We start from the raw sequence: 25,317 nt of genomic DNA, 5'->3' as shown, positions 1-25,317 counted from the left end.
GGGGTGGGCTTAGAGGGGAGGGAAAGGGGACAGAGGGGTGGGCTTAGAGGGGAGGGAAAGGGGACAGAGGGGTGGGCTAAGGGGGGGGGGGAAAGGTGACAGTGGGGTGGGCTAAGGGGGGAGGGAAAGGGGACAGAGGGGTGGGCTAAGGGGGGGGAAGGGGACAGTGGGGTGGGCTAAGGGGGGGGAGGGAAAGGGGACAGTGGGGTGGGCCAAGGGGGGGGGGGAGGGAAAGGGGACAGTGGGGTGGGCCAAGGGGGGGGGGGAGGGAAAGGGGACAGTGGGGTGGGCCAAGGGGGGGGGGAGGGAAAGGGGACAGTGGGGTGGGCCAAGGGGGGGAGGGAAAGGGGACAGTGGGGTGGGCCAAGGGGGGGAGGGAAAGGGGACAGTGGGGTGGGCTTAGAGGGGGAGGGAAAGGGGACAGTGGGGTGGGCTTAGAGGGGAGGGAAAGGGGACAGTGGGGTGGGCTAAGGGGGGAGGGAAAGGGGACAGAGGGGTGGGCCAAGGGGGGGGGGGGGGAGGGGACAGAGGGGTGGGCCAAGGGGGGGGGAGGGAAAGGGGACAGTGGGGTGGGCTAAGGGGAAGGGGACAGGGGTGGGCTAAGGGGGGAGGGAGGGAAAGAGGACAGAGGGGTGGGCCAAGGGGGGAGGGAAAGGGGACAGAGGGGTGGGCTAAGGGGGGGGGAGGGAAAGAGGACAAAGGGGTGGGCCAAGGGGGGGAGGGAAAGGGGACAGAGGGGTGGGCCAAGGGGGGGGGGGAGGGAAAAGGGACAGAGGGGTGGGCCAAGGGGGGGAGGGAAAGGGGACAGAGGGGTGGGCCAAGGGGGGGAGGGAAAGGGGACAGTGGGGTGGGCTTAGAGGGGGAGGGAAAGGGGACAGTGGGGTGGGCTTAGAGGGGAGGGAAAGGGGACAGTGGGGTGGGCTAAGGGGGGGAGGGAAAGGGGACAGAGGGGTGGGCCAAGGGGGGGGGGGGGGGAAGGGGACAGAGGGGTGGGCCAAGGGGGGGGGGAGGGAAAGGGGACAGTGGGGTGGGCTAAGGGGAAGGGGACAGGGGTGGGCTAAGGGGGGAGGGAGGGAAAGAGGACAGAGGGGTGGGCCAAGGGGGGAGGGAAAGGGGACAGAGGGGTGGGCTAAGGGGGGGGGAGGGAAAGAGGACAGAAGGGTGGGCCAAGGGGGGGAGGGAAAGGGGACAGAGGGGTGGGCCAAGGGGGGGGGGGGAGGGAAAGGGGACAGAGGGGTGGGCCAAGGGGGGGAGGGAAAGGGGACAGAGGGGTGGGCCAAGGGGGGGAGGGAAAGGGGACAGAGGGGTGGGCTAAGGGGGGGGAGGGAAAGTGGACAGTGGGGTGGGCTAAGGGGGGGAGGGAAAGGGGACAGTGGGGTGGGCTAAGGGGGGGAGGGAAAGTGGACAGAGGGGTGGGCTAAGGGGGGGGGGAGGGGACAGTGGGGTGGGCTAAGGGGGGGAGGGAAAGTGGACAGAGGGGTGGGCTAAGGGGGGGGGGGGGGAAGGGGACAGTGGGGTGGGCTAAGGGGGGGGGGGAGGGAAAGGGGACAGTGGGGTGGGCTAAGGGGGGGGGGAAAGGGGACAGTGGGGTGGGCCAAGGGGGGGGGGGAGGGAAAGGGGACAGTGGGGTGGGCCAAGGGGGGGAGGGAAAGGGGACAGTGGGGTGGGCCAAGGGGGGGAGGGAAAGGGGACAGTGGGGTGGGCTTAGAGGGGAGGGAAAGGGGACAGTGGGGTGGGCTAAGGGGGGGAGGGAAAGTGGACAGAGGGGTGGGCTAAGGGGGGGGGGAAGGGGACAGTGGGGTGGGCTAAGGGGGGGGAGGGAAAGGGGACAGAGGGGTGGGCTAAGGGGGGGAGGGAAAGTGGACAGAGGGGTGGGCTAAGGGGGGGGGGAAGGGGACAGTGGGGTGGGCTAAGGGGGGGGGGAGGGAAAGGGGACAGTGGGGTGGGCTAAGGGGGGGGGAGGGAAAGGGGACAGTGGGGTGGGCTAAGGGGGGGGGGAGGGAAGGGGACAGTGGGGTTGGCTAAGGGGGGGAAGGGAAAGGGGACAGTGGGGTGGGCTAAGGGGGGGGAGGGAAAGGGGACAGAGGGGTGGGCTAAGGGTGGGGAGGGAAAGGGGACAGTGGGGTGGGCTAAGGGGGGGGAGGGAAAGGGGACAGTGGGGTGGGCTTAGGGGGGAGGGAAAGGGGACAGTGGGGTGGGCTAAGGGGGGGGGGAGGGAAAGGGGACAGAGGGGTGGGCTAAGGGGGGGGGGAGGGAAAGGGGACAGAGGGGTGGGCTAAGGGGGGGAGGGAAAGGGGACAGAGGGGTGGGCTAAGGGGGGGGAGGGAAAGGGGACAGAGGGGTGGGCTAAGGGGGGGGGAAGGGGACAGTGGGGTGGGCTAAGGGGGGAGGGAAAGGGGACAGAGGGGTGGGCCAAGGGGGGAGGGAAAGGGGACAGAGGGGTGGGCCAAGGGGGGGGAGGGAAAGGGGGCAGAGGGGTGGGCTAAGGGGGGAGGGAAAGGGGACAGAGGGGTGGGCTAAGGGGGGGGAGGGAAAGGGGACAGAGGGGTGGGCTAAGGGGGGGGGGGGAAGGGGACAGTGGGGTGGGCTAAGGGGGGAGGGAAAGGGGACAGAGGGGTGGGCCAAGGGGGGAGGGAAAGGGGACAGAGGGGTGGGCCAAGGGGGGGGGAGGGAAAGGGGGCAGAGGGGTGGGCTAAGGGGGGAGGGAAAGGGGACAGTGGGGTGGGCCAAGGGGGGAGGGAAAGGGGACAGTGGGGTGGGCTAAGGGGGGGAGGGAAAGGGGACAGTGGGGTGGGCTAAGGGGAGGGGGTGGGCTAAGGGGGGAGGGAGGGAAAGGGGACAGAGGGGTGGGCTAGGGGAAGGGGACAGGGGTGGGCTAAGGGGGGAGGGAGGGAAAGGGGACAGAGGGGTGGGCCAAGGGGGGAGGGAAAGGGGACAGTGGGGTGGGCCAAGGGGGGGGAGGGAAAGGGGACAGAGGGGTGGGCTAAGGGGGGGGGAGGGAAAGGGGACAGAGGGGTGGGCTTAGAGGGGAGGGAAAGGGGACAGAGGGGTGGGCTAAGGGGGGGGGGGGGGGGAAAGGTGACAGTGGGGTGGGCTAAGGGGGGAGGGAAAGGGGACAGAGGGGTGGGCCAAGGGGGGGGGGGGGGGGGGAAAGTGGACAGAGGGGTGGGCTAAGGGGGGGGGGGGAAGGGGACAGTGGGGTGGGCTAAGGGGGGGGGGAGGGAAAGGGGACAGTGGGGTGGGCTTAGAGGGGAGGGAAAGGGGACAGAGAGGAGGGCCAAGGGGGGGGAGGGAAAGGGGACAGTGGGGTGGGCTAAGGGGGGGAGGGAAAGGGGACAGTGGGGTGGGCTAAGGGGGGGGGGGGAGGGAAAGGGGACAGAGGGGTGGGCTAAGGGGGGGAGGGAAAGGGGACAGAGGGGTGGGCTAAGGGGGGGGGGGGGGGGGAGGGAAAGGGGACAGAGGCGTGGGCTAAGGAGGGGGGAAGGGGACAGTGGGGTGGGCTAAGGGTGGGGAGGGAAAGGGGACAGAGGGGTGGGCTAAGGGGGGGAGGGAGGAGGGAAAGGGGACAGTGGGGTGGGCCAAGGGGGGGGGGGGGAAGGGGACAGTGGGGTGGGCTAAGGGGGGGGAGGGAAAGGGCAGTGGGGTGGGCTAAGGGGGGGGGAGGGAAAGGGGACAGTGGGGTGGGCTAAGGGGGGGGGGAGGGAAAGGGGACAGTGGGGTGGGCTAAGGGGGGGGGGGGGAAAGGGGACAGTGGGGTGGGCTAAGGTGGGGGGGAGGGAAAGGGGACAGTGGGGTGGGCTAAGGGGAAGGGAAAGGGGACAGTGGGGTGGGCTAAGGGGGGGGAGGGAAAGGGGACAGAGGGGTGGGCTAAGGGAGGAAGGGTACAGAGGGGGCTAATTATAATTTATTTTGAGTTGGTTTTACAAGGGCATTTAGCAGGATAGCTGTTATGATTGTTACATTTATCTGTTAAGGATGTTATTTGTAGCATTCCCTTTATGTAAAACTAGTACACAAATACCTCACTGGGGTTGGAGAGTAGGTACAGAAGAAAGAAGCCTTTGATCAGTGTTATTAAGTTATTGATCATTTGTTACTTTATCAAAGTGCAATAGTTTCATGTTGTGCAATGCAGTTGTTCAATGCTCAGGACAATCCACTGCATGAAACTCATATCACAACTATAAATCTTGTAAGTTTTGATTAGGCGGTGGTTTTTCTTGATAACCCTTTGATTAATTTTCATGCAATAAAAGTAATCATTTCTTAATCTAACCTGTGTTTGTCCACATTTATTCACAGACTAAACAATTTGTTGTTTTTCTCATCTTTTAATGTCATTGTTTTTACAACAAAATATTTTACAACAGAAACAATAGCAGTATTTATAAATATGTAAGTTACAAAAAAAACATCAACAAAAGTATATTAGACCTAGCAGGTTTTATATATAGTAAAACAAAAAATAAACTCTGCAGCTAATATAGTTAGCCAAGAGTACTATAAAAATAAGCTTAGAAATTTGTATATTTTTCTAACATGTTTCAAACTTAAATACAAAAACATTTCCATATATGATTATTGTTGAAAACTGAATTTTTTTTAAAAAAAGATTACAAGAAATTTAAAGAAATAAATAATGTAAAAATAAATAAATAATATGAACATCACATGTTGGTAAACAATTTAAATATTCACATAATGCAAGATTTATTCTGTGAGCAGTATGCCTCAGGTTGTTTTGTTTAGTATGAAGGCAATACATATGGAATGTGGTGGGAAATTTCAATATTTGGTGCAGTAGATGTATTTTATCAGACCTTTTCAAGGGTTGAATACGTTTGTGTCAGTTAATTGAACTTGTTTTTCTAAACCATGTTTTTATGCATGATAAAATGTCATCTTTTTTTACAAATACAGTACTGTTAGATAAGATAAGAATGTTTAAAATTGTGATCATCAAAATTATTTATTTATTTAATGGAAAAAATGATTTCAATTAAAATTGTTTTTTAAAAATATTTATCTGTATATTTAGATTTTTTTTTTAAAACATGCAAACTGTATGCGGCATCTAATGTTCAACTTGAATAACCATTTATATTTCAAAAACATAAGTAATGGTATTACCTAAAAAGTTAAAGTATATTTTCTCTATTTAGTATTCATATATTGCAAAGAGAAAATTTATAAAATATATAATTTCAAAACTCAATGATTTTAAGTATGGTATGAACAAATTTCATTTAGTTTATAGATTTGACGTATTTTTAATAGAATATCTGGTTTAAAACAGAAGTTTAACCAATACATCTGTAAAGTAAAACTGATAAATAATTCAACTTTCCATTAAGCTACCACTTAACATTTGAAGAAAACTAGAAAATTAGCAACAATCCAACAAGTATCAAACACAATGCTCAATATGGTATGTAAAAATAGGAATATTTTTTTAAGCGAATGGACTAAGTCAACTTGTTTTTAAAACAATCATACTTGGGGATCATAAAATTTATTGTTACATTTTATTTATCCCTTATAAGATCCATTTAAAAAAGCAAGGTTTTGATTTTAAAGAGTACACAAAGTTTTTTTTTATTGAATACTGTATAATTTATATAGACAAAAAATGAAAACTTACAATATTGAAAATAAAACCTGTCTGTTAATTTACATACAATAATTTAGGAAACTACATCTCAAATTGAAAATACAAATTTTTAGAATAATAAATCCTTTATTGAACAAAAACTAAAATCATTATCAGTTTTAAAACTAAAATGTAATGTATTGATAAACAATATTAAGCATTCCATTTAAAAATAAACATGGGAAATACCTTTCTAACATTATAATAAAGGTTAAAAACAGTACCAGATTTATCACATTTGTTAAAAATAAATTATTCCATTATATTAATGATACAAAAATATGATTAACTAAAATACTTATATTTTAAATATATTTTTTTTATAAAACTGTAAACGTACAATTTTGAAATATGAATTTTTTACAAAATAAATCTGCAATCTTTTAAATAGTAGTTTAAAAAATATATTTCTAAGACTGATTCAACATTTTATAAAAAGAAAGTCAAACTCTTCACATTGTATTTGTAATTCATTACATTACATTTTTTATTCTGAACTTGGTACTTCATCTTCATTGAATATTTCATTATATAATTACCATTTACTTGTAAAATCGCATTACATTACACATTTCTTAAACTCACACTTGTAACTTGTGAGTAAGCTATACATTTCAGTATAAATTTTCAAAAGTTTTTAATTAATTCTCAAATATATTGTTTCATGAGGGTGTATCAATTTTAAAATAACTGCACTCATTTAAGCAAAAAGCTCAACATAAACTTAAACTAGCATTGACGGCGAAAATTAAGAATATCGATACAATTTTTATGGCGCGAATGATTAGCCAAAGAACTCTTTGAGATTGGTACCTGTCAGTTGGGTAAATGAGGGTCTCCCAATGCATTGTGGGAACGATTTAATATTATCAAACATCACCTAATGAGGTTGAGTCACAAAATCATTATTTTAAAAAAATGGCTTTAAAATATATATTAAAATAGTTTTCTTACAATTTGAATATTTCTTTAGTTTATTAATGTAATACAGGTGACATATCAGAACCCAAAAATATATATTTAAATTCAAAATAAATATGATAAGCTGGATAATTGTGTCAAAAAATAATGGTTACAATCACAGTTGGCAACTAGTTGTTACAATAGTTTAGAAGAGAAACGTTACTCAGGAATACTAAAAATATTTGTCGAAGTCTTGAGTTCTGGCGTTGTAGAGACCTCTACAGGCACAAACACTTTGCTCATGATAATATCTTCAATCTTCTGACCAGACAGGCTAGAGGACTCCATGTCCTGGAACCTTTCTTGCAGGTTGGAATCAGATCTGGCTGCGGCACCTGAACCTCTGGCACAGTGTGTGCAGGTGACCACCTCAGAGGCGGACGACTGGCTAGGGCACTGAGACCAGCCTTGTGCGTCTTCTGTTACGGGGTCTGTGTTGGTGTCTGATGACGTGGCACCGTCAGAATGTTGGGTTTTACGTTTACACCTGTCTGCAAGATCTTGGAGCTTTTCTTTGTAAACATTGGACACAGATTTACCTAAAGGGTCTTTAGGCTGTGAGGTTTTGTGATCTGTTTCTGTTGTTTTGGTAGCACTTGAGTCGTGTAATTTCTCCGTGGTGACGTCAACACGGGTAGAAGAAAATGAACATTTTCTTTCACTGATTGATTTCTCTGTACCTGCTTTTGATTGATCTTCTTCTGTCATGGTCCCCAGTGCCGAGTCCGAGAGGGAAGGTGACTTTTTCACTGAGGTGTGACAACAGGTTTTGGTCAGTGTTGTGTAGGTGGATGTTGTGGCTGCTGTGGCCGCGGTCATCCCGGACTTGACGTCCACTTCATTCAACAACTGCAGCAGCTGCTGCTTGACCATGGGGGACTGGACAAGGTCAGTCATTTTTCTTTTGTCTTCATTGAGGACATTCTCAAGTTGACGGGTGGGTATTTTGTAGGTCATGGCCACGCATGGGCTCAGGTGAGCCTCAACCAACCAGTACGGGTTACTTGGTACATCTAATCTCTGGGTCATTCGTACCTTGAGTGGTACAAAGAGTTTTTTGATCAGATCTTCAGCATCTTTAGCAGGGACAGCACTGGAGCCTTCCTCCTGACTGGTGTGGTCATTGGAAGAATTAGACGAGGCGACTGACGACACGCCCTTCATTTTTTTGGTGGAGGCATCAGATTCCTTCAGCGAGCTGCCCGCTTCCTCGTTGCTGCGGTCATCGCTGGGGGTCAGATCACTTGAGACCTTGGAACAGTTGGACTGGGCGTCCTCCATCTCAGCCTTCTGGCCACCATCACTGCCACTGCACTCATCCCCGCTCATGGACCCATCCTTAGGACTGCTGCCACCTTTGATCAATGGTGAATTATTGGCTGCCTGGCTGCTTTCTAGAAAAACTGTTTCCATGGCAACATTGCCATCATTCTGGAAAAAATGAACATTAATAAATACATGACCCTTGATCAATAAATTCCTTCAATCCTACCACAACTACTAACAAATTTTAATTGCATCCCAGCTAATATAAAAGTACTGCCATGGATAGTTATAACACTGATCTCTTAACAAATCTCATTAACTTTAAACTAATTTTATTTGGTAAAGGACAAGTCTGTAGCCCATTAAATTTAACTTACTTCAGAAAGAGCCTACTGCATAATAGTTTAAAATAATTAAATTCTGTGTAGGAAAAGCCTGCAGTGAATTAATTTGAAACAAATTTTTAATAGCTTTATATAAGACTACAGCTGATTCGTTTTGTAAAATGCAAAATGCTGTAAAAAAAGACCTGCAACTGATTAATTAAAAAAAAAATCACTAAACAAAAAGTCTACATCTGATTAATGTAAAAAAAATAATTCAAATCAATGTAGAAGAAAAATGGCTACCTTGGTGTTCTTTCCTCCTAAAGTTATTGTCTTGTCTTCTTTGACGCCAGTGGGGGTAGGTGGGGACTTCTCATCTTCTGAGTTATTGACAGGGGTGTCGTAGCTCTCGTCATCATTATCACAAACCCCAACACTCCACACAATAGTCTCTGTAGAACCCCTTGCTCCTCCCCCTCTGCCACCCCCTCCACCTCCACCTCCGCTGTCACTGACTTGAGAGCTGAACTGTGTGAACTCAACTTCCTCTGTTTTGTCATCTACTTTATCCAGGTCATCTAGTGTTTCATCACCAGGGTAGAATAAATAATCTGCCTCTTCATCCTAGTATATAGAAATAATGATCAAATTAATATATTAGTTATTAGCATTGATCAGTAGGTGAAAATTATGTAAAAGTAAGAAAAGTAATCTATCCATATGACAATGCATAAAAAATTAAGCTTTCATTATTAGAAAATAATGAACAAAATATCCGCAAGTAATTGAATACAGTATTAAATTAAATATCACAAAATACAGAATAGTTAAATAATTGTACTCCGCACAGTAAATTAGAAGAACGGTAAAATTTTAAAAATGTAATAATGGTGCATTTAATTTTTGATATATTAAAAATGAACAATTGTTTTTAAAAAAGTATATATATATCTATATAAACATATATATATATCTATATATATCTAATATAGATACATAAGGTCAAAACACATGTGTGTATTTTAAAAACAAGTCTACATACCATAGTATCTTGACAATCTGGCAATGAGATCTCTTCCAGGAGTTGTTCTAGACATGCCAGAGCCATCTCACTCTGTTGGTTCTTCTTCAGGAACTTTTCATCAAGCTTTAGCACTGAGAAGGTTTTCTTCTGTGCCATTGTGTATCTGAAATGGACATTTGAATTAGACAGTGGCAATGAAAAGTTTTTGAGGAACTTGATAAACTTCGGCTTGAATTCTTCTTCTTTGTTCTTTCTTATAAAGTTGGACTGAATTTCCTCCAACACAATTAAATATGTGTCAACTAGTCATGTGCCACGTAGCCAGTTGACTCAGATTTCTAGATACAATTCCATAGCCTTTGTCTTACCAAGAACAAACTACAAGGCAGCAGTTGTTTGAATTTGGATTTTTCTCTCCTAGATGGGTTGCTGTCATGGGTTTGAGTTTAACAGGAATTTTTTGGATATTTTACTGAACTGAGATAGCCTTAAACTATTACTATTCTATTCTATCAAATGCACCCAAGTTATCTCACTAAATGGTAATGTCTGAAGTATTATCATTTCAGCTGGTCTTCCTGGTAATAAGATTTTATAGATACTGGCAAAAATAGGAGTTTCAGTTTCATGTTTTTCTACAGATTTTTTAAAGTTAATTTGTTCTTACAAATATGTGAGGGTGAAGTAAACATTACCTCATTTTGGTGTCAGTGTTCCACTTGACACTTCTGGTCCATGGAGGCTCAATGGAGCGTTTGTTTTGTACTCGTGTTGCTGCAGCCCCAGCAGGACTTGCCTTGTGGTCAGAATCCTAAAAATCAATGCTCATTCTTTAATTGTGATGGCTAATGTCATTAGACTAATTTAAGTTACAATCTTTTTTCGTACAATGGGACAGCATGGGTGGGGGATAGAGGGCCTGATTGCTAACCCAAAGGTCTCAAGTTCAGATCTCGGTCCAGACTAGAGTCTGCAGGATATCCTAGAGTCTACCCAGCTCTGATGGGTTCTTATTCATGTGAGAGGAAGTAAATGCAGCTGGGCATAGTGCTAACCACACCATCCCTTCATTAACAAGTTCAAGAATTGCTCAATGAATTCTCGTCTGAAGGGGGAACTTTAAGGGGAACTGAACTACTTTTTGTACAAAAACATATTTATAATAAAATCTTTAAGTTTAAGCACTGAATATTCAATGAATAACATCAACATTTAATACAATTCTATTGATACTATGAGTTTGAAATAGTTGTGTGTTAAAGCTGAATTGGATGAACATCAATCGTACCTCAAATGTTGAGCTGTCAGCCTCCAACAAATACATGATAGAGGATGTTGTATCTTCCATGGAGGAGGATGGGTTGTCAGAATCATGGTTCTTTTTATCAAATAAGTCAGTCTTTATTTTCTTGGGAGGCTGAAAGATTTGTTTAGACAGAGATTAATTACAAGTTTTACAATATACATTTTTATGTGTGTGTATATAACATTCATAACCAACATCTATAAAGTTTTTATATATTTCTTTAAAGTTACGTTTTAGAATGTTGTGTTTCTTATATCAAGTTTTTTTTTATCTTTTAAATGCAACAACTATAACTTGTCATCAATTTCATTTGAATAACTGTGAAATTCTAACTTTGGCAGTGAATAAGTTATTTTACTTTTCAAATTTATTTTAATTTTGGTCATATTTTGTGGTCAGGTCATGGTCAATATTGGTCTTTTTGAGTTCAGTGTTGCTTTTTTTGTTATGATTAAGTGTTGGTTCATAGTCAAGTTGTGGTCATGTCATGGTCAAGTTGTGGTCAAAAGTTGGTCATGTCATGATCAAGTTGTGGTCAAAAGTTGGTCATGTCATGATCAAGCTGTGGTCATGTCTTAGTCAAGCTGTGGTCATGTCTTAGTCAAGCTGTGGTCATGTCATAGTCAAGTTGTGGTCAAAAGTTGGTCATGTCATGATCAAGCTGTGGTCATGTCTTAGTCAAGCTGTGGTCATGTCATAGTCAAGTTGTGGTCAAAAGTTGGTCATGTCATGATCAAGCTGTGGTCATGTCTTAGTCAAGCTGTGGTCATGTCATAGTCAAGTTGTGGTCAAAAGTTGGTCATGTCATGATCAAGCTGTGGTCATGTCATGGTCAAAAGTTGGTCATGTTATGATTAAGTGTTGGTCATATTGTGGTCAAGTGTTGCTCATGTTTTAAGACATTTAACTTCTGCCATTTACCTGGCCAACATGAGTTTCATGATGAGCTTGAGGTTCCTGGAACATGGCTGCCCCATTGGTTCTCTTCATGAACCCACCTTGTGGTGCTGCCACTGTCTGTACCTGGACAGGTTGTAGCACAGGTCTATAGAAACCTGTCATCACCTGGGGCAACAGCGTGTAACCTAGACAGATTGATACAACTCATGTAATATATCTATGCAGTAATTCAGTGCCAATTTATTTAGTTATCTGTGGTCTTGTCTATAACTAGAAAGAGTGTTGTTTTTGTACCCTGCTGTTTACAAGGTTAAAGCCTTAAAGACAATAGGATTCTGTGTTTCTGAAACTACATAGAAGCAATATTTTTAACAATAACCATGTTCAGTTAAGTTGAACTACCGTGTATAGTTATAATAGATGTTGTGAATTATGATACCTAGGATGTCCTACTCTGTTTAAAAATCATCAAATCAGATACGTGAATGGCAATAAGTTATTCTTAAAATATAAAAATAAGCAGTTTCAATTTAACATTTAAACATATTAATCTACCTCAGTTTTCTTTACAAACATAGTTTTAGTAAATTAAAGGCTAATTTAAAAAAATATATATGTAAGAAAAATATTAAGCAGTAAAATGCTGTATTTTTTTCTTAATAGTACTTACTGGTAAAAATCCAACAATTCAATAGTAACACAACAAATACACAATATTTATCACAGAAACTGTTATGCAACAGATGACAAGCACAACACAATGAGTTGGTGGACAGTTATCTGAACTGTTAATTGAAACTTTAATCAATGGTAGTGGAATGTAGAATTTTAATCAGCTAAAAATCTTTTGCTACTATGTTATATATTACATTTTTATTCAATATATTTTTATTTTACTTTTATCAAACACTAATTTTATGGGGTTTTTTTTTTGTCTATCATGTTTAGATATCCTTCTGACTGAAAGTAAAATACTTTTAAACAAATTGTTGCATAACAGAGACTGCTAGTTTGATAAAAACCCAGTTTATTAGTGAGCCTTCAAAATGGTTTAAAATGTACTACTGATTGTAATCATCCCACTTCCTGTTACTTTTTACCATTTAGCTGATATTAAGGTATTTAATTTAAAAAAAATTGTAAGAAAAATAGGGGTCCACCAATAAAGAGGGTTTTCTTAGTGGATTAGGAGTGATTCTTCATACCAGTTTGCGGATAAAATGGCCATTGTATGTTCTGCGCAGGACTGGCAGCACGTATGTCAAAGTGGCCCATATTTGGTATCATTGGCCCAAGACTGGTGGGGATACAGGAGGTGTCAACTTGGAGGGCTGGCTGAGGTCCCTGGTTACCTGCCAGGGGATAGAGTGGGTATCCAGGTTGGTTGAGGCTACGGTCTAGGTGTAGAAGATTGGTTAGAACTAAGGGCCTTATAACACTGAATGGAGCCAAGGCAACTGGCTGGAAACCTGATAAAAGGGAACCTGATGATACAAACAAGGCACCATGTTGAGACAGAGATGAATGAACATTTTATTTAAGCAAGCCGACCAGAGAAAAATAAGAATAGAGATTGAGACAGATTTAAATGAACATTGTATTAAAATAAGCCAACCACAGAAAAAAAGGTAAATAGAAAGCTTGAGACAGAATTAAATTCTGAACATTTGGAACATTTTATTCAAACAAGCCGACCATAAAAACAAAAGAAGAGAGCTTGAGACAGATAAAAATAAACATTGTGAGAAAGTCAACCAGAGAGTAAAATAGAAGAGCCATCCATGCAAGTATTACTATGTAATTGAAAGAGAAAAATGTACAAGCATGCTTGTATGTTTTATTTTAATAAAAATGGATTAAAAAAACCATCGCAAAAAGAGGAAGCTTATGAAATAGCAACGTTGTAAAATCAAACTTTAAATGTAGAAATATACAAATGAATGCAACCACCTCAAGTTTAAATTAGATGCCGCAAAGAAATATGAGAAGCTGATATGGGTTAACTAAAGTAACTGGTTAATTTGACACAACTAAAAAAAAAGAACAAGGAAAAAATGTCAATAAATTAGTTCCAGAGATTATAAAACTATTGTTAAAGCTGTAAAGAGAGCATGAGCAATCTAATATAAATTCTCCTTTCAAGATTTGACATTTCTTGGGAAATAATGGATTAGAGGAGATAAAGGTCACCAAGGATTGTGTGAGTCATGGCACTGAAGGATTTTGTGAGTCACTGCTCTGAAGTATTGTTACAGCCAATGAGTCACATAAAGGATCAAGTGAAAAAACTGGGAGTAGGCCTACTCTGCAGCCATACATGAAAAAACTGGGAATACTCTGCAACCGTAAATGAAAAGACTGGGAATACTCTGCAACCACACATAAAAAGACTGGGAGTACTTTGCAACTGCACATGAAAAGACCAGTTCTTAACCATTGAAAAGAAGGGATTTAAGTACTTGGTCATTTTACATGATGTGATGGTGTGATCACACAGATGGATAGGGGAAGTTAAAGCTGATTTGAATGAAACATAGAGGTATTTTAATGAAACTAATACCAAAATCTCTATGTACTGCTTACTTTTTCGAAAGATTTACTACAAATGTAGTTTCCAGAATTAATCACAGTGCAATTTAAAATATAACATTAAAATACCAGGATGCTTTTTAATTGATTAGTAAAAATAAATCAGAATTAATTTTAAATAGGCTTTTAATAGCAAGCATCGGGAGGTTATTATTATTGAAACACAAAAAAAGCTTCATTAGTCAGCCAGATGGGGTGGATGTTGTAGGACTTATAATAATTAAACATATCTATAATTGTAAAATAACTTTCATTGTAAAAAACTGTTAACATTTTTGTGTCGTTTGAATTGAACTAATTGATTTATAGATATTAGTTTATAAATAAGGTAGTTTGAGGAAAATTTATTTTAAAAATTATGCAGCAAATGGAAAGTTTTATTAAATCAAGAGTTTGAGAAACTTTGACTTAAGATGTGTAAGTAAACAAGGAAAACGAGCTAATGCTTAGAAATTTTAAAAGTTGAAAATGTTTATTCCATTAATGTGGCATATTTTTTGTTGTAATAAAACACAAGCTATATTTATCCATGCACAGATTTGAAAAAACATACATACATAAAGCATTTTAATATTTTCAATTATTTTTTAACTTAAATTACAAAATAAATATAACTTTTAAAAACATAACTGAATTAATGGAAATGATTATGTTTAATAAATTTAAAGATCCTGTTTAAGAAGAACCATAAAGCACACATAAATTGTACAACAACTCCAACGCAACATGCCTGTACCTGTTGGATATGCAGTAGGAAATGGTTGATATCCCATATGTGTGTTCTGGTTCAGGAACCTGTTGTCGTACTGGTTTCCCCCCACCATCTCAGCTTGGTGGTACAAGGGCTGAGCTGAGGTGGACACAGAGGTCAGTTCAGATGATGTCACCGCTGGGAAGCTCTGCATGAAAATGTTGGAGCTGGAAAAGATTTGAGTATTGATAAAATGAGATACAGCAAGTAGTTTTTGTTATAATATCTATAAATATAAAAATTTAATAGGTATTGTAGGTGCTGGCATTACAACAATAAAATGAAAATTAACCGAACACAACACAAACTGTTTAAAAAAAAATTTGTCACAGTTGATAGAGACCATTAGAGCACAACGCTTTCAATAAAGCAGTGAGACTCAACCACTAGATGAACAATTAATTTGAGAATTTTCAGTAAGATTTTTGAAGATAGATTGTTAACTTACCTAGATCTGAAAACCCCACTCTTTGTGCATGGATGTTTAGCTAACTCCATATCATCACCCAGTTCTCTAGGTCGTGGTCGTTTCTGAACAGAAGCATTTCTTGAACCCTGTCCATTAAAAAATTATTGGTATGTTAACTGCTATAAAATGTAACTTTTTTTTGGTTTTGTAAAAGTTTAATATAATGATGAATTTTGATGCTACTTTAAACCTTTAGTTGTTCAAAACAAAACAAAAAGTTATTGATCAATTCCAACAAACAACAGAAAAAAGTTAACGATGAATTAAGTTGCTACCTTAATCCTTCTCATGTTCAACAACAAAGGCTGCTCCTCTGATATGGTCTGCAGGTAGAGCCTCTCCTGAAGCTTGGTGTGTTTCTTCAATGTCTCTTCAGTGAGCAAGTGGATGTTGTCAGTGGATTCATGGCGTGGCATGGCTTCATCACCAAATGTTGGGGGACTCAACATCTCCTCCCCATGCCCTTGTTCTGACACATGGACCTGGAACAAAGCAAGTTACAATTGTATAAGCAACAGATATATAGGTATTACATGAGCATTCTCTCTTTTGAGGGAGAAGATGCAAGTTACAACATTAACAGAAGATGTAATCACAAAACAGTAATTATTTATCTATGAACTTCATGTGAGAACATAATGGGAGTGGCAGAGCACAACACTGCTGATACACAAGACCAATGCTCAACTTAACTTAGTCTACTTAATTCTCATAGGTAATGAATTCAAGTTAGGGGAAACTATGGCAGCTGAGAAGGCTTACCACATCAGAGGTCAAATAAATAGATTTACTTGATTTGCTTAGAGATTTAAATTAGTATCTTACAATAAAGTATTTGTTTTAACTGACATGAGATTATTTTATCCCACAAACCTGGGTAGAGCTGCCACAACTTGGAGGCTTTACCACAGGGATTTCAAGTGGCATCTCCTCATCATCATTAATTGCTTCTGTAAAAAAAATTAATTTCATATTCATTTAGTCTTCAAACAGTTTAAATACAAGAGTTTTGTGCAATTTATGCAATAACTAATAATAATTAATAACACGTTTCTATTAAAAAACTAGTTATACCATCTTCACTGTCCTCTCTGGTCATCACACTGTCTTCGTCAGATACGTTGGAGAAAGATTTAGGATGGCTCATCAAGAACCTAAACACATACAAGTCAAGTATTAGCTGAAATTGGAGGTATATTCAATTTTTGTTTGTTTGCATACATGTGTAAATATAAACACAAAAAGATAATGCATGTTATACCTGAGATGGCTGGAATCTATTATTTCCATTTTCACAGGAATTCAAAAGACAATTTTAAGAGAAGTTACAAGAGAAGTCTTTCCTAAAGAGAAACACTATCACACGTCTTAGACCAGAGTCACAACTCTACGGCGACTCTTTCATTAATGGTCTTCATTCACCATGATAATTAGTAGGCACAAGCTAATTGTATGCGTGCCAAGTTTAACTAAATAATCAGTTGACCCCAGGGTATTTATCCCAGTCACATGCAGTAGGTTACAGCTATGTCTGCTTATAAACAAAGTGCTTTATGGCAATGGAATAAAGTAGGTAAAATTTGTCAAATTGCAGGTTCTTAAAAATGGTTGCTAAGCCAACTTCTAAACTTATTTATTATATTTCCTCCCATATTCCAATAACTGATAAATTAAACAGCATTAAAAGGTGCTTATCTATTGATGCTACTCTTATTGTAATAAAGCTAAATCATCATTATTTTGAAAAGTTGCTTGTAAGATCAGCAGTTCCTCTTAAAATAAATAAAGGATCATATGTGGTTCTCAAATCACAACCCATGCAAATTTTACTATACTTTTAATACCTAACAAATACATATAATAGCCATTTTTTTCTAAGTATATTTTAATTATAAGAAAAACCAAGGTTGACTAGAGTTTAATGAGATATTTGTAATTAAGCATGTCTGCCAAATTAATGACTCTGCTAATTTAAAAAAATACAAAATCAAGAATTAAAATTCATAAATAACTGTTCTTTTCATAATAATACTGCTCTAGTAATATTCTCTGTGTGAGGAGTGGGTAAAACTCAGCTCTACCCAGGTTTGTGGGATAAAATAAAGGACATCTAGGTGTGAGCAGTTAGGTTTTTCTGTTAAGTGTTCACTTCAAACTGTACGTAACCCAGTGGAAGTAAATATGAACTACTTTAACCTTTTTCCTATAATTAACTGCTGCTTCATAACTGCCAAATGTCAAAGATAATTTCAGGGCTATTAGTCAAGCGAAGTAGGGTAAAAGTTTTTCATAAGGCAATCTACATAATATCCAGCATGGTTATAAAACATTTTCTTCATTATTTCCTTTGTTTGGAATAATGAAATTAATGAATAGCAGATACTTTCAATTATTTTACAAAACAAAAAAATACTAAATGTAATTTTTTTTTAAATTTAACAACACCAAAACAATTTTTTTTATTGTTTTATAAAAAAAAAAAGCAGGCAGGACACAGCAGTAGAGTATTGTATCTAGTTTTTTTTACTGTTATCCCTAGAGGTCAGGGCTGTGATAAGGGTTAGGGTCAGAAATATAAATATGGTCATGAATATGGTTAAGGTCATGAATATGGTTAAGGTCAGAAATATGGTTAAGGTAAAAATATATATTTAAGGTCAGACCTAGAACTACAATAAGGGTAGCAATTTTAGGAAGAAAAAAAACACGATTGTATTAGCAAGTAACCTTTTAACTTAACTTAGCTATGAATAAGATAAATATAAAGAATCAACTAATTTTCTTTACCTTTTGATGTTGTGAGAGTAATTCAGCTGGTTGTAAATTGAAGATATCCCTTTATCATCAATGACAGTTGACTTACTATCAGCACTAGTAGATGATTCTCCCTGGTAAAAGCAAAAACATCATCAGTCACACAAATCATAAAATCTAATACATTGTTCTATAAGTTAGCATCACACATTTTAAAAACTAGGAAAAAGTAATAAAGATTCTAACTCAAAACTATCTTAAACAGAAGATCTTTGTATATAAGTAATGGCTATATTTGTATAGTGCAGACTGCTGAAAAACTTTTAAAAAATGTAATTAGCAGCTAATGATTAATACAATCCTCAGATGCAACTAATTAGAGAAAAATAAGGGGACAATATGTTTGAACAACCAGTATAAAAGAAAACAAACCTTAGGTTTTTCATTCATCCCAACTACTCTGACACTAGACTCTGTCTCAGCCATAACACTGTGTAGGACAGTAGCTTGTGGTACTTTAGCTGGAAAAGAAAATATATTTTACAAGCTTATTTTAGGCACAATGAATGGATGTTTGTCATTAAAAGTCAAGGTATCAAGGTGCAGATTAAATAGGTTTTTGTGTGAAGAGATTTTTACACATAAATATTAGAATGAAAAAATATACTACTAATTTTTTACATGTTAGGCATCAAATATCTACAGTATTATAAAAAAACATCAATCAACACTCATTGAAGCAACCTTTGTTTTTTTAAAACAACATTTATATCTATTATGATTTACTATTATAGCTAAGAATACTTATTTTAGTGCACATGCAAGCTTGTAATTATAAATGTTCTTAAACTTGTTTTACTTTGCTTAAAATCAGAAACTATACTCACATAATATGGTTTACAGTATAAATTTAATTTTTTTTTGTAATGGCTATTCATTTTTAAATAATTTTTTATTTATTTTTACTGGATTTAGCGAGGCATAAAATATTTTTTACCTGGCTCTTTAACGGGTTGGGCCACAACAGGTGATGGCTCTGCAAACACACCCTGGATTGGCTGGTGAGAAAAAAAAAACTAACACTAACATTTTTTCTTTTATTGTTTGTATGAAATGGTTACATATTGACAGCCACTATATATGTCATCAAAAGTAATGTAAAAACATGTTGCTTATTCTCAACATCGTGACCCCAAACAGTTACGCTAAATAGGATATCTTTTTATGACACACAGTTGTAGTATATTTACTTACGCCATTTTGATGTAACAAATTTTTATTATGAGCAAATCATCTGTATCTGATTTAGCCTAGAAAATCAAGGGACTAAACTTTTAGCAGACAAATGTAGAGATATCTTACCCTTTTTAAGACCTCCAGAATGTTCTCCTTTATTTTCCTTGCTTCAGGTGAGAGATCAATCCTGGTTGGCTTCACAGGTAAATCTTCAAACAAATCTGGTCGAGTAGGTCCTCTATAACAGAAATAAAATCTTTAAAAGATGGAAACTAACTTCAAATCTGATATATAGATTCAAGAAAGGTATGAGGATTCTTTAAATAAAGTCTCAATATGATTATTGTATTGATATAAACATTTACAGTAATATAAACATTTTGTCACACATTCCTACACAATCTTTGTATAATGCATAGACTGTTCAATGCATTCAGAAACTTACCAAAATATACAGTTGATAAAAACATTGTAAATTTTATGACTTGTTAAATTTTAAATAAAATAAGATTTTAAATTAGTGGAAATAACAAAGTTAGATAATACTGGAAAAGACAACAATAATCTGCTATCCATCTGTTTAAATACAGCTATGACTTACTTGGTAATAGTGTGTTGTCCTATGATAAACTCTAGCTGCATTGACCAGGGGTTCATAAAACTTGACCACTCAGTCTCCACTTCAACATAACACCCATTTCTTGTCCGAAGCCTGATGGCGCCACTCTTAAAGGGTTGACCCATAGACAAGATAACTGAGAAGAATGAAAGTGAAAATTTGTTGATATTATAACTTACAAGTATCTAAAATCATATTATTTCATCAGGATTTCTGTTTACATTTCAGATCATAAACAGTTTCATGTTGGTTTTAAGCCATATTGATTTAAATGATTCAATACACATATTTTACACAACATGCTTTATTTTGCAAAAGATAAGGCGTACTTATAAATATTAAAAACAAGCTAAAAATAATAATAATTTTAAATATAGGTTCAAATCTTATACTTAAAGATATATGGCTCATTTTTTCTCTATACAAATTTAAGATGATACTTTTTAGGGTATCCTGTTTATGCAGTAACAAAAAAAATGTAAACTAGTTTGAATTTTAACTTCATTTAGCACATGCAAATGAATCATAAACATAACAGGGATTTACTTTTCTTGTGAATCTCCAACAGTAGATGGAAGTCATCAGGGTGATACAGCTCAAAGATTGACATGCTATTCAGGTCTTGGGGAAGAAAGCCAAGCAGTCGAACAGCACTGAAAAAGGAATTTAGTAATATATACAAATTAGGCCTACTAAAAAAGCTAAATAACACTTGGCTGAATGTAATTACGAAAAGAATTAGGATAAACAAGATTTGTTAGGATGATGGGAGCTATTTACTTACTTTGGATGAACGTATGTGAAGTTACAGAACAATGAGTGTCTAAGGCTGAAGTTTCTTTTCTCAGGAATAACATGTCGATCTGCAAAAATTATACAAATTTAAAACTCATTTTTTGCACTTGTGTACATTATCTAAATACTAATTTATGTATTTATTTGTTGAAAAGGTGTGCAAAGAATCTAACTTGATTAATCAATTATACTTAGTTCTGTGTTTGTTGGTTTAGTGTAAGTAATCTAACCGAGTCAAATGATTCTAATTTGCCTACCAGTGTAAGCTGAGCTGAGTGGCTGGCAGTAAATGGTCAGCCATTTTTTGTGTCTGCTTCCCTCTTCATCAGATGAGTCACTGGGTTCTGGTGGTTTAGTTGTTATCATCATCATGAAGGGGCAGTAGGAGATCACATTGTGTAGAGTAAATCCATCACCCAGCTTGCGAAACCTCCTATAAAGTCATTTTAAAATCAGGTGGTTAAAAAAGTAGAAAGTTATACAGGTTTTTTTTTTTTTTTGATAAATTTATGCAACTATTAAATGAATACACACCAGATTATTTCCTTAAAAGTAACTGGGATTATTGATGGCACAAAACTAATTAGACATGTAAAATCTAGTGAGAAGTGGGCAAATAACAGGATTACGGCCTCAAAGATTATGAATTTCATGATGTTGGCTAATGTGTGTTGGATATCACTGAGTTTACTCAGCTCACATGTGTACCTGACAGTTAGTAAAGAATAAGTGAACAAAGCAAACCTTAAACAAAGTGTGCCCATGAAAAAAATAAAATAAAGTAAAGTAAATTAAATAAAAGCACAAGATCCAAAAATTACTGCTTAAAATATTTTAAATCTTGTGAAACAATATAAAGAGATGAAGGGTAAAAAGTGCTTCACATCACAAGTTGTTTTGACAAAATTATACACTATAAAATTACATGTATTAAATATGTCTGACTGTGAGAGGGGGTTATAGAGTTAGAAGATTATAGCTAATATGATAGAACAAAAGCATTACAATATTTAAAGTAGATTTTACAGTTTACAAGTTGCACATACAAAATTGATAAGAACAGTGAAACTGATACAACTGGTGTTTGTTTCAGGCTAACGAATTGGTAAAACTTGAAAATAACAATTCCATGCAGATATAACCAGAAAAAAACAACAATATTAAATGATTTTTATATGAAAAAGTTGACTTTGCAAAATAAATGCTGGAGCCATAAAGAGAAATAACCAAGAATAAGATATTAAAGGTTTATATATTACTCTCTATATTTTATTCAGTATAATCACTCAATTATTTATTTAAATTTTCCAAATCAAACAGTGCTGCATTATAGGCAGTAAGGCTTGCAAAAATAATTTAAAATCAATTTCAATTGAAAATATCAGTCTGAAAATACAAATGTGTTTTATCAAGCCGTTAACAACACAACAACTTACGTTTTGACAAAAGGTCTTCAGTGGAAAAACAATTCAAAATTAAAGAATTGTTATAAAAAACTTTGACAAATGGCGTTCAAAGGAAAAACAAATCAAAATTTAAAAAAAAAACAAAGCTCTTCTCAAATATTGGACCTTGTCAAATTAAATTAAAGAATAATTTGTATAGAAATACCTAACTGATGATTTAAACAGTCAATTAGGTGTTTGTTAATAAACTTTAAATCTTCTTCTATGCTTATTAGTGAGAACAGAAAGTGCAAGAGTGTAATAAAGTTAAGTAACAGGATAAATTAGCGAGAATTCAATTACAAAGTGACCTATTTAGTGATTTCAGAAATTGCCAGTTTTACCTAAGTTGAACACACAGTTTTGTAATTTAAAAAATAATATAAAATTTGTAATCCTTATCTACATTTAGAATAAAAACTTACAGTCAAAACGTATCTGTAGTTTTAGACTGATTTTCAAATCTCACTGCAAATTCTATAGTAACATTTTATTAATAAAAATTATAAAAATAAAATATCTAAAAACTGGCATTTAATGTTTAAGATGAAAACTTGGTGTTTTATATTTTCATTAAAACATCATGTTTTATGCAATAATACATTGTTGTGGAAAGTGAAAGCTAAACAGAAGTAAAAATACTACAAGCTAATGGTTCTTTTTACCTAATTCTGGCATAAAAGTACTTTGATCCTTCCTTGGTTCTCCCAGTGGATGAGCTGACAGCATTGTCTATAAAGAAAACATATTTAATCAAAACATATATTTTCTCCACTGATAAGTTGTATAATTAGTTTAAGCACCAGAAAGTTTCTACCTGTGTCTATAAAAATACTTTAAGTATATAACTGAAAACTAAAAATACTAAGTCTACTCTTACTATTAGAGTTAAGGCATAATTTTCACTGATGACTATGTGGGTATCTGCACTTAGAATTATTATTTTACATTATAAACAACATAGAGAACCCCACCAACAGTTACAGTCCTATAAAGGACTGAATCCTCTATCAATTGTTAGTTTAAGTGACAATAGGCTTTGCATTTCCTGAGTTACTAAATTTCAAAGATTAGTAGTTGTCTAACTTCATTACCATCCAAGTAACTCTTCAAGAAACATTATTTATTTTAACAGAATTGTGAACAACTAAAACAGAATGAAAAAAAAAAAAGTTTTTATAACAATAAATATTTGCATTTGAATCTATACAATAGCACAACATTTATGCTGGACTTATATTTGAATAGCTGTCCTCAAAAGCCTAAATTAAAAAAAAGTTGAGAATAAAGTGTGCAAGTTAAACTTACCAGATGTCTCTGTGTGTTCCTCATCACTAGAGTGTAGAGCAATGCAACTGTTAACAGTGTTTATATCCTTTTTGTTGACAAAGTCCTTCAGTAGTCTGCCTTTCCACCAATCCTAAAGGAAAATAAAACGTAAATAATTTTTTGTGTTATAATAAAATAAATATAATCAACAACAAAGCACTGATAACCACTTAAACTAAACCTCTTTCAAAACAGCATTTGAAATGTCTGCATTTATTTCCATGCAAGTTAAAAGCAAGTATGGGAGGCACATTGTCTTATACCAAGTATTTATAATGTTAAAGCTATATGTGTGACAGCAAAAAGAAATAACTCACCACAGGGTAACCCAAGTGTTCCATTAAAACTGTAGAGGCCGACTGTACCACATGGTTTTTTAATGTCACTGAGATGTACATGTTACTCTGAAATTTTAATAAAATATAAAAAATCAGTTTATTTTCAACCATTAAATTTTTTATAATAGACACACTTCGGATTGTATAATTTTTAATTCTGTGAGCTTATATTATAAAAAAATTTCCTAAAACTAAATCAAATGTTTCTAGATAATGAAAATATTCCTGCCCAATAAGCAGTCTGTTAAGCAGTTTGTTCTAAATCAGTATAATAAAGATTTACAATAGGTCTTTGACATATATACATTGAAAATAACTTAAAAGTGGAATTTGAACAAAATAGCTTCTAATCCCATTTTTAAGTTATAAGGCTAGTTATGAGCAGATATATTTTTCAACAAAATTAATTTTTTTTTTCAAAATACTTGTAGACATGTAAATCAATATTTATCTTATAGAAAATAATTCTGTGATTTAGGTAATCTTGTTTATATCACTTTTTTATAATGTATCTCTACTATACCTATATTTAAGAGTAAGTTAGATACATATAATATCTTAAATTAATATAATAAGAAATAGATATACTAAGTAGAAATGAAGCAAATATTGAACTAAACATGGTGTAAAAGTTGTCTCTCTAGGCTCTCTTACTTGTGAAAGTTTCTCTGAATCATGATCCACATAAGATCCACTGTGAGGGGGTGGAATCTTAAATTCACTCTGTCTTGTTTGTTCCTCTGTAAACAAAATAATTTCCTTACATGGGCCAGTCAGCAATCATTTGGTCAAAGTATTACAAGCTCTAAACAAAGATTTAGTAAAGAAACTTTCCATTTTATATGCCATATTAAAAAAATGTTTCTTTATATAAGAACATATTCCTCTTTAGACCTAACAATCTGTTGGGCAGATGAGGTAGAGTTCATGTTTCTTGACCTTGGCATATGAAGTGATAGTGTAGTCAGCACCATCAATAGTATTTGAGTATCTGATTAAAAAAGAGCTACAGTAAAATTAAGTTTATCTAGCCAACTAACCATTGAGTTGCCTCATGCTGTTTACAAGCTGCTCCAGGGTAGAAAGGGTATCCATTTTTCTAGCCCGCTCCTTGGGTGGTAACATTGACTTGAGAGTTTTCATAAACTCTTTGGCTCTTTCCTTTTTTTTTTCCTTAGACTGCATAGCGCTAGCCATTTCAGAGCTAAGTAATAGAGACAACAGTGCATTCAATATAAAAAAAAATTAATTATGAAATTTAATACAGAATGAAGCAAGCTATTGTGAGTGTCAGCAGGCCTATGGATTGTATTTGTAAATAGAATGGCTACAGTAGCTTTCCTTCAGTTTATAACCTTTTGATTTCTTTTGTTTTTGTTATTAACTATTTATTAGTATACAATGATCATTCAATAGGATGTCTAATCATTTTGTTTACACTGCTTAAAATTGTGTAAGTTGATCAAACATTTTATAAAGTAAGAAAATGGGTTCATTACTATTCATAATGTTGTATCTCTACAATTTTGCCGTTGAGGTTCTCTTGATATCATTGAT

The 25,317-nt window shown here is 37.6% G+C and overlaps 1 protein-coding gene across 4 annotated transcripts in view; it reads right to left on the bottom strand.

Moving 5' to 3' along the window:
- Positions 1–5,880: 5,880 nt before the first annotated feature.
- Positions 5,881–25,317, bottom strand: part of LOC131955795 (period circadian protein homolog 2) — a 34,912-nt gene continuing 15,475 nt past the window's right edge. For 2 of the 4 annotated variants that reach the window (XM_059320071.1, XM_059320070.1), the window contains exons 4-28: positions 24,801–24,964; positions 24,415–24,500; positions 23,740–23,826; positions 23,402–23,513; positions 22,759–22,825; positions 20,906–21,081; positions 20,638–20,716; positions 20,400–20,506; positions 19,836–19,989; positions 19,361–19,472; positions 18,996–19,056; positions 18,431–18,519; positions 18,032–18,132; positions 16,319–16,398; positions 16,118–16,194; positions 15,520–15,726; positions 15,224–15,330; positions 14,761–14,942; positions 12,641–12,919; positions 11,457–11,620; positions 10,518–10,646; positions 9,925–10,040; positions 9,248–9,392; positions 8,509–8,829; positions 5,881–8,044 (exon numbers count right to left, since the gene is read on the bottom strand). In XM_059320071.1, the coding sequence (XP_059176054.1) occupies positions 6,773–8,044; positions 8,509–8,829; positions 9,248–9,392; positions 9,925–10,040; positions 10,518–10,646; positions 11,457–11,620; positions 12,641–12,919; positions 14,761–14,942; positions 15,224–15,330; positions 15,520–15,726; positions 16,118–16,194; positions 16,319–16,398; positions 18,032–18,132; positions 18,431–18,519; positions 18,996–19,056; positions 19,361–19,472; positions 19,836–19,989; positions 20,400–20,506; positions 20,638–20,716; positions 20,906–21,081; positions 22,759–22,825; positions 23,402–23,513; positions 23,740–23,826; positions 24,415–24,500; positions 24,801–24,964 (4,474 nt within the window). In that variant the 3' untranslated portion in view covers positions 5,881–6,772. The remainder of the gene's footprint in view (positions 8,045–8,508; positions 8,830–9,247; positions 9,393–9,924; positions 10,041–10,517; positions 10,647–11,456; positions 11,621–12,640; positions 12,920–14,760; positions 14,943–15,223; positions 15,331–15,519; positions 15,727–16,117; positions 16,195–16,318; positions 16,399–18,031; positions 18,133–18,430; positions 18,520–18,995; positions 19,057–19,360; positions 19,473–19,835; positions 19,990–20,399; positions 20,507–20,637; positions 20,717–20,905; positions 21,082–22,758; positions 22,826–23,401; positions 23,514–23,739; positions 23,827–24,414; positions 24,501–24,800; positions 24,965–25,317) is intronic. The other 2 variants (XM_059320072.1, XM_059320073.1) reach the window with 2 other exon arrangements.

This window comes from Physella acuta, unplaced genomic scaffold (assembly GCF_028476545.2).
Source record: "Physella acuta isolate Inbredline_101_S28 unplaced genomic scaffold, ASM2847654v3 ptg001103l, whole genome shotgun sequence".
In the NCBI taxonomy this organism is placed as follows: domain Eukaryota; kingdom Metazoa; phylum Mollusca; class Gastropoda; family Physidae; genus Physella; species Physella acuta.
The sequence above is the reverse complement of the archived record's forward strand: the minus strand, read 5'-3'. Positions and strand labels throughout refer to the sequence as shown.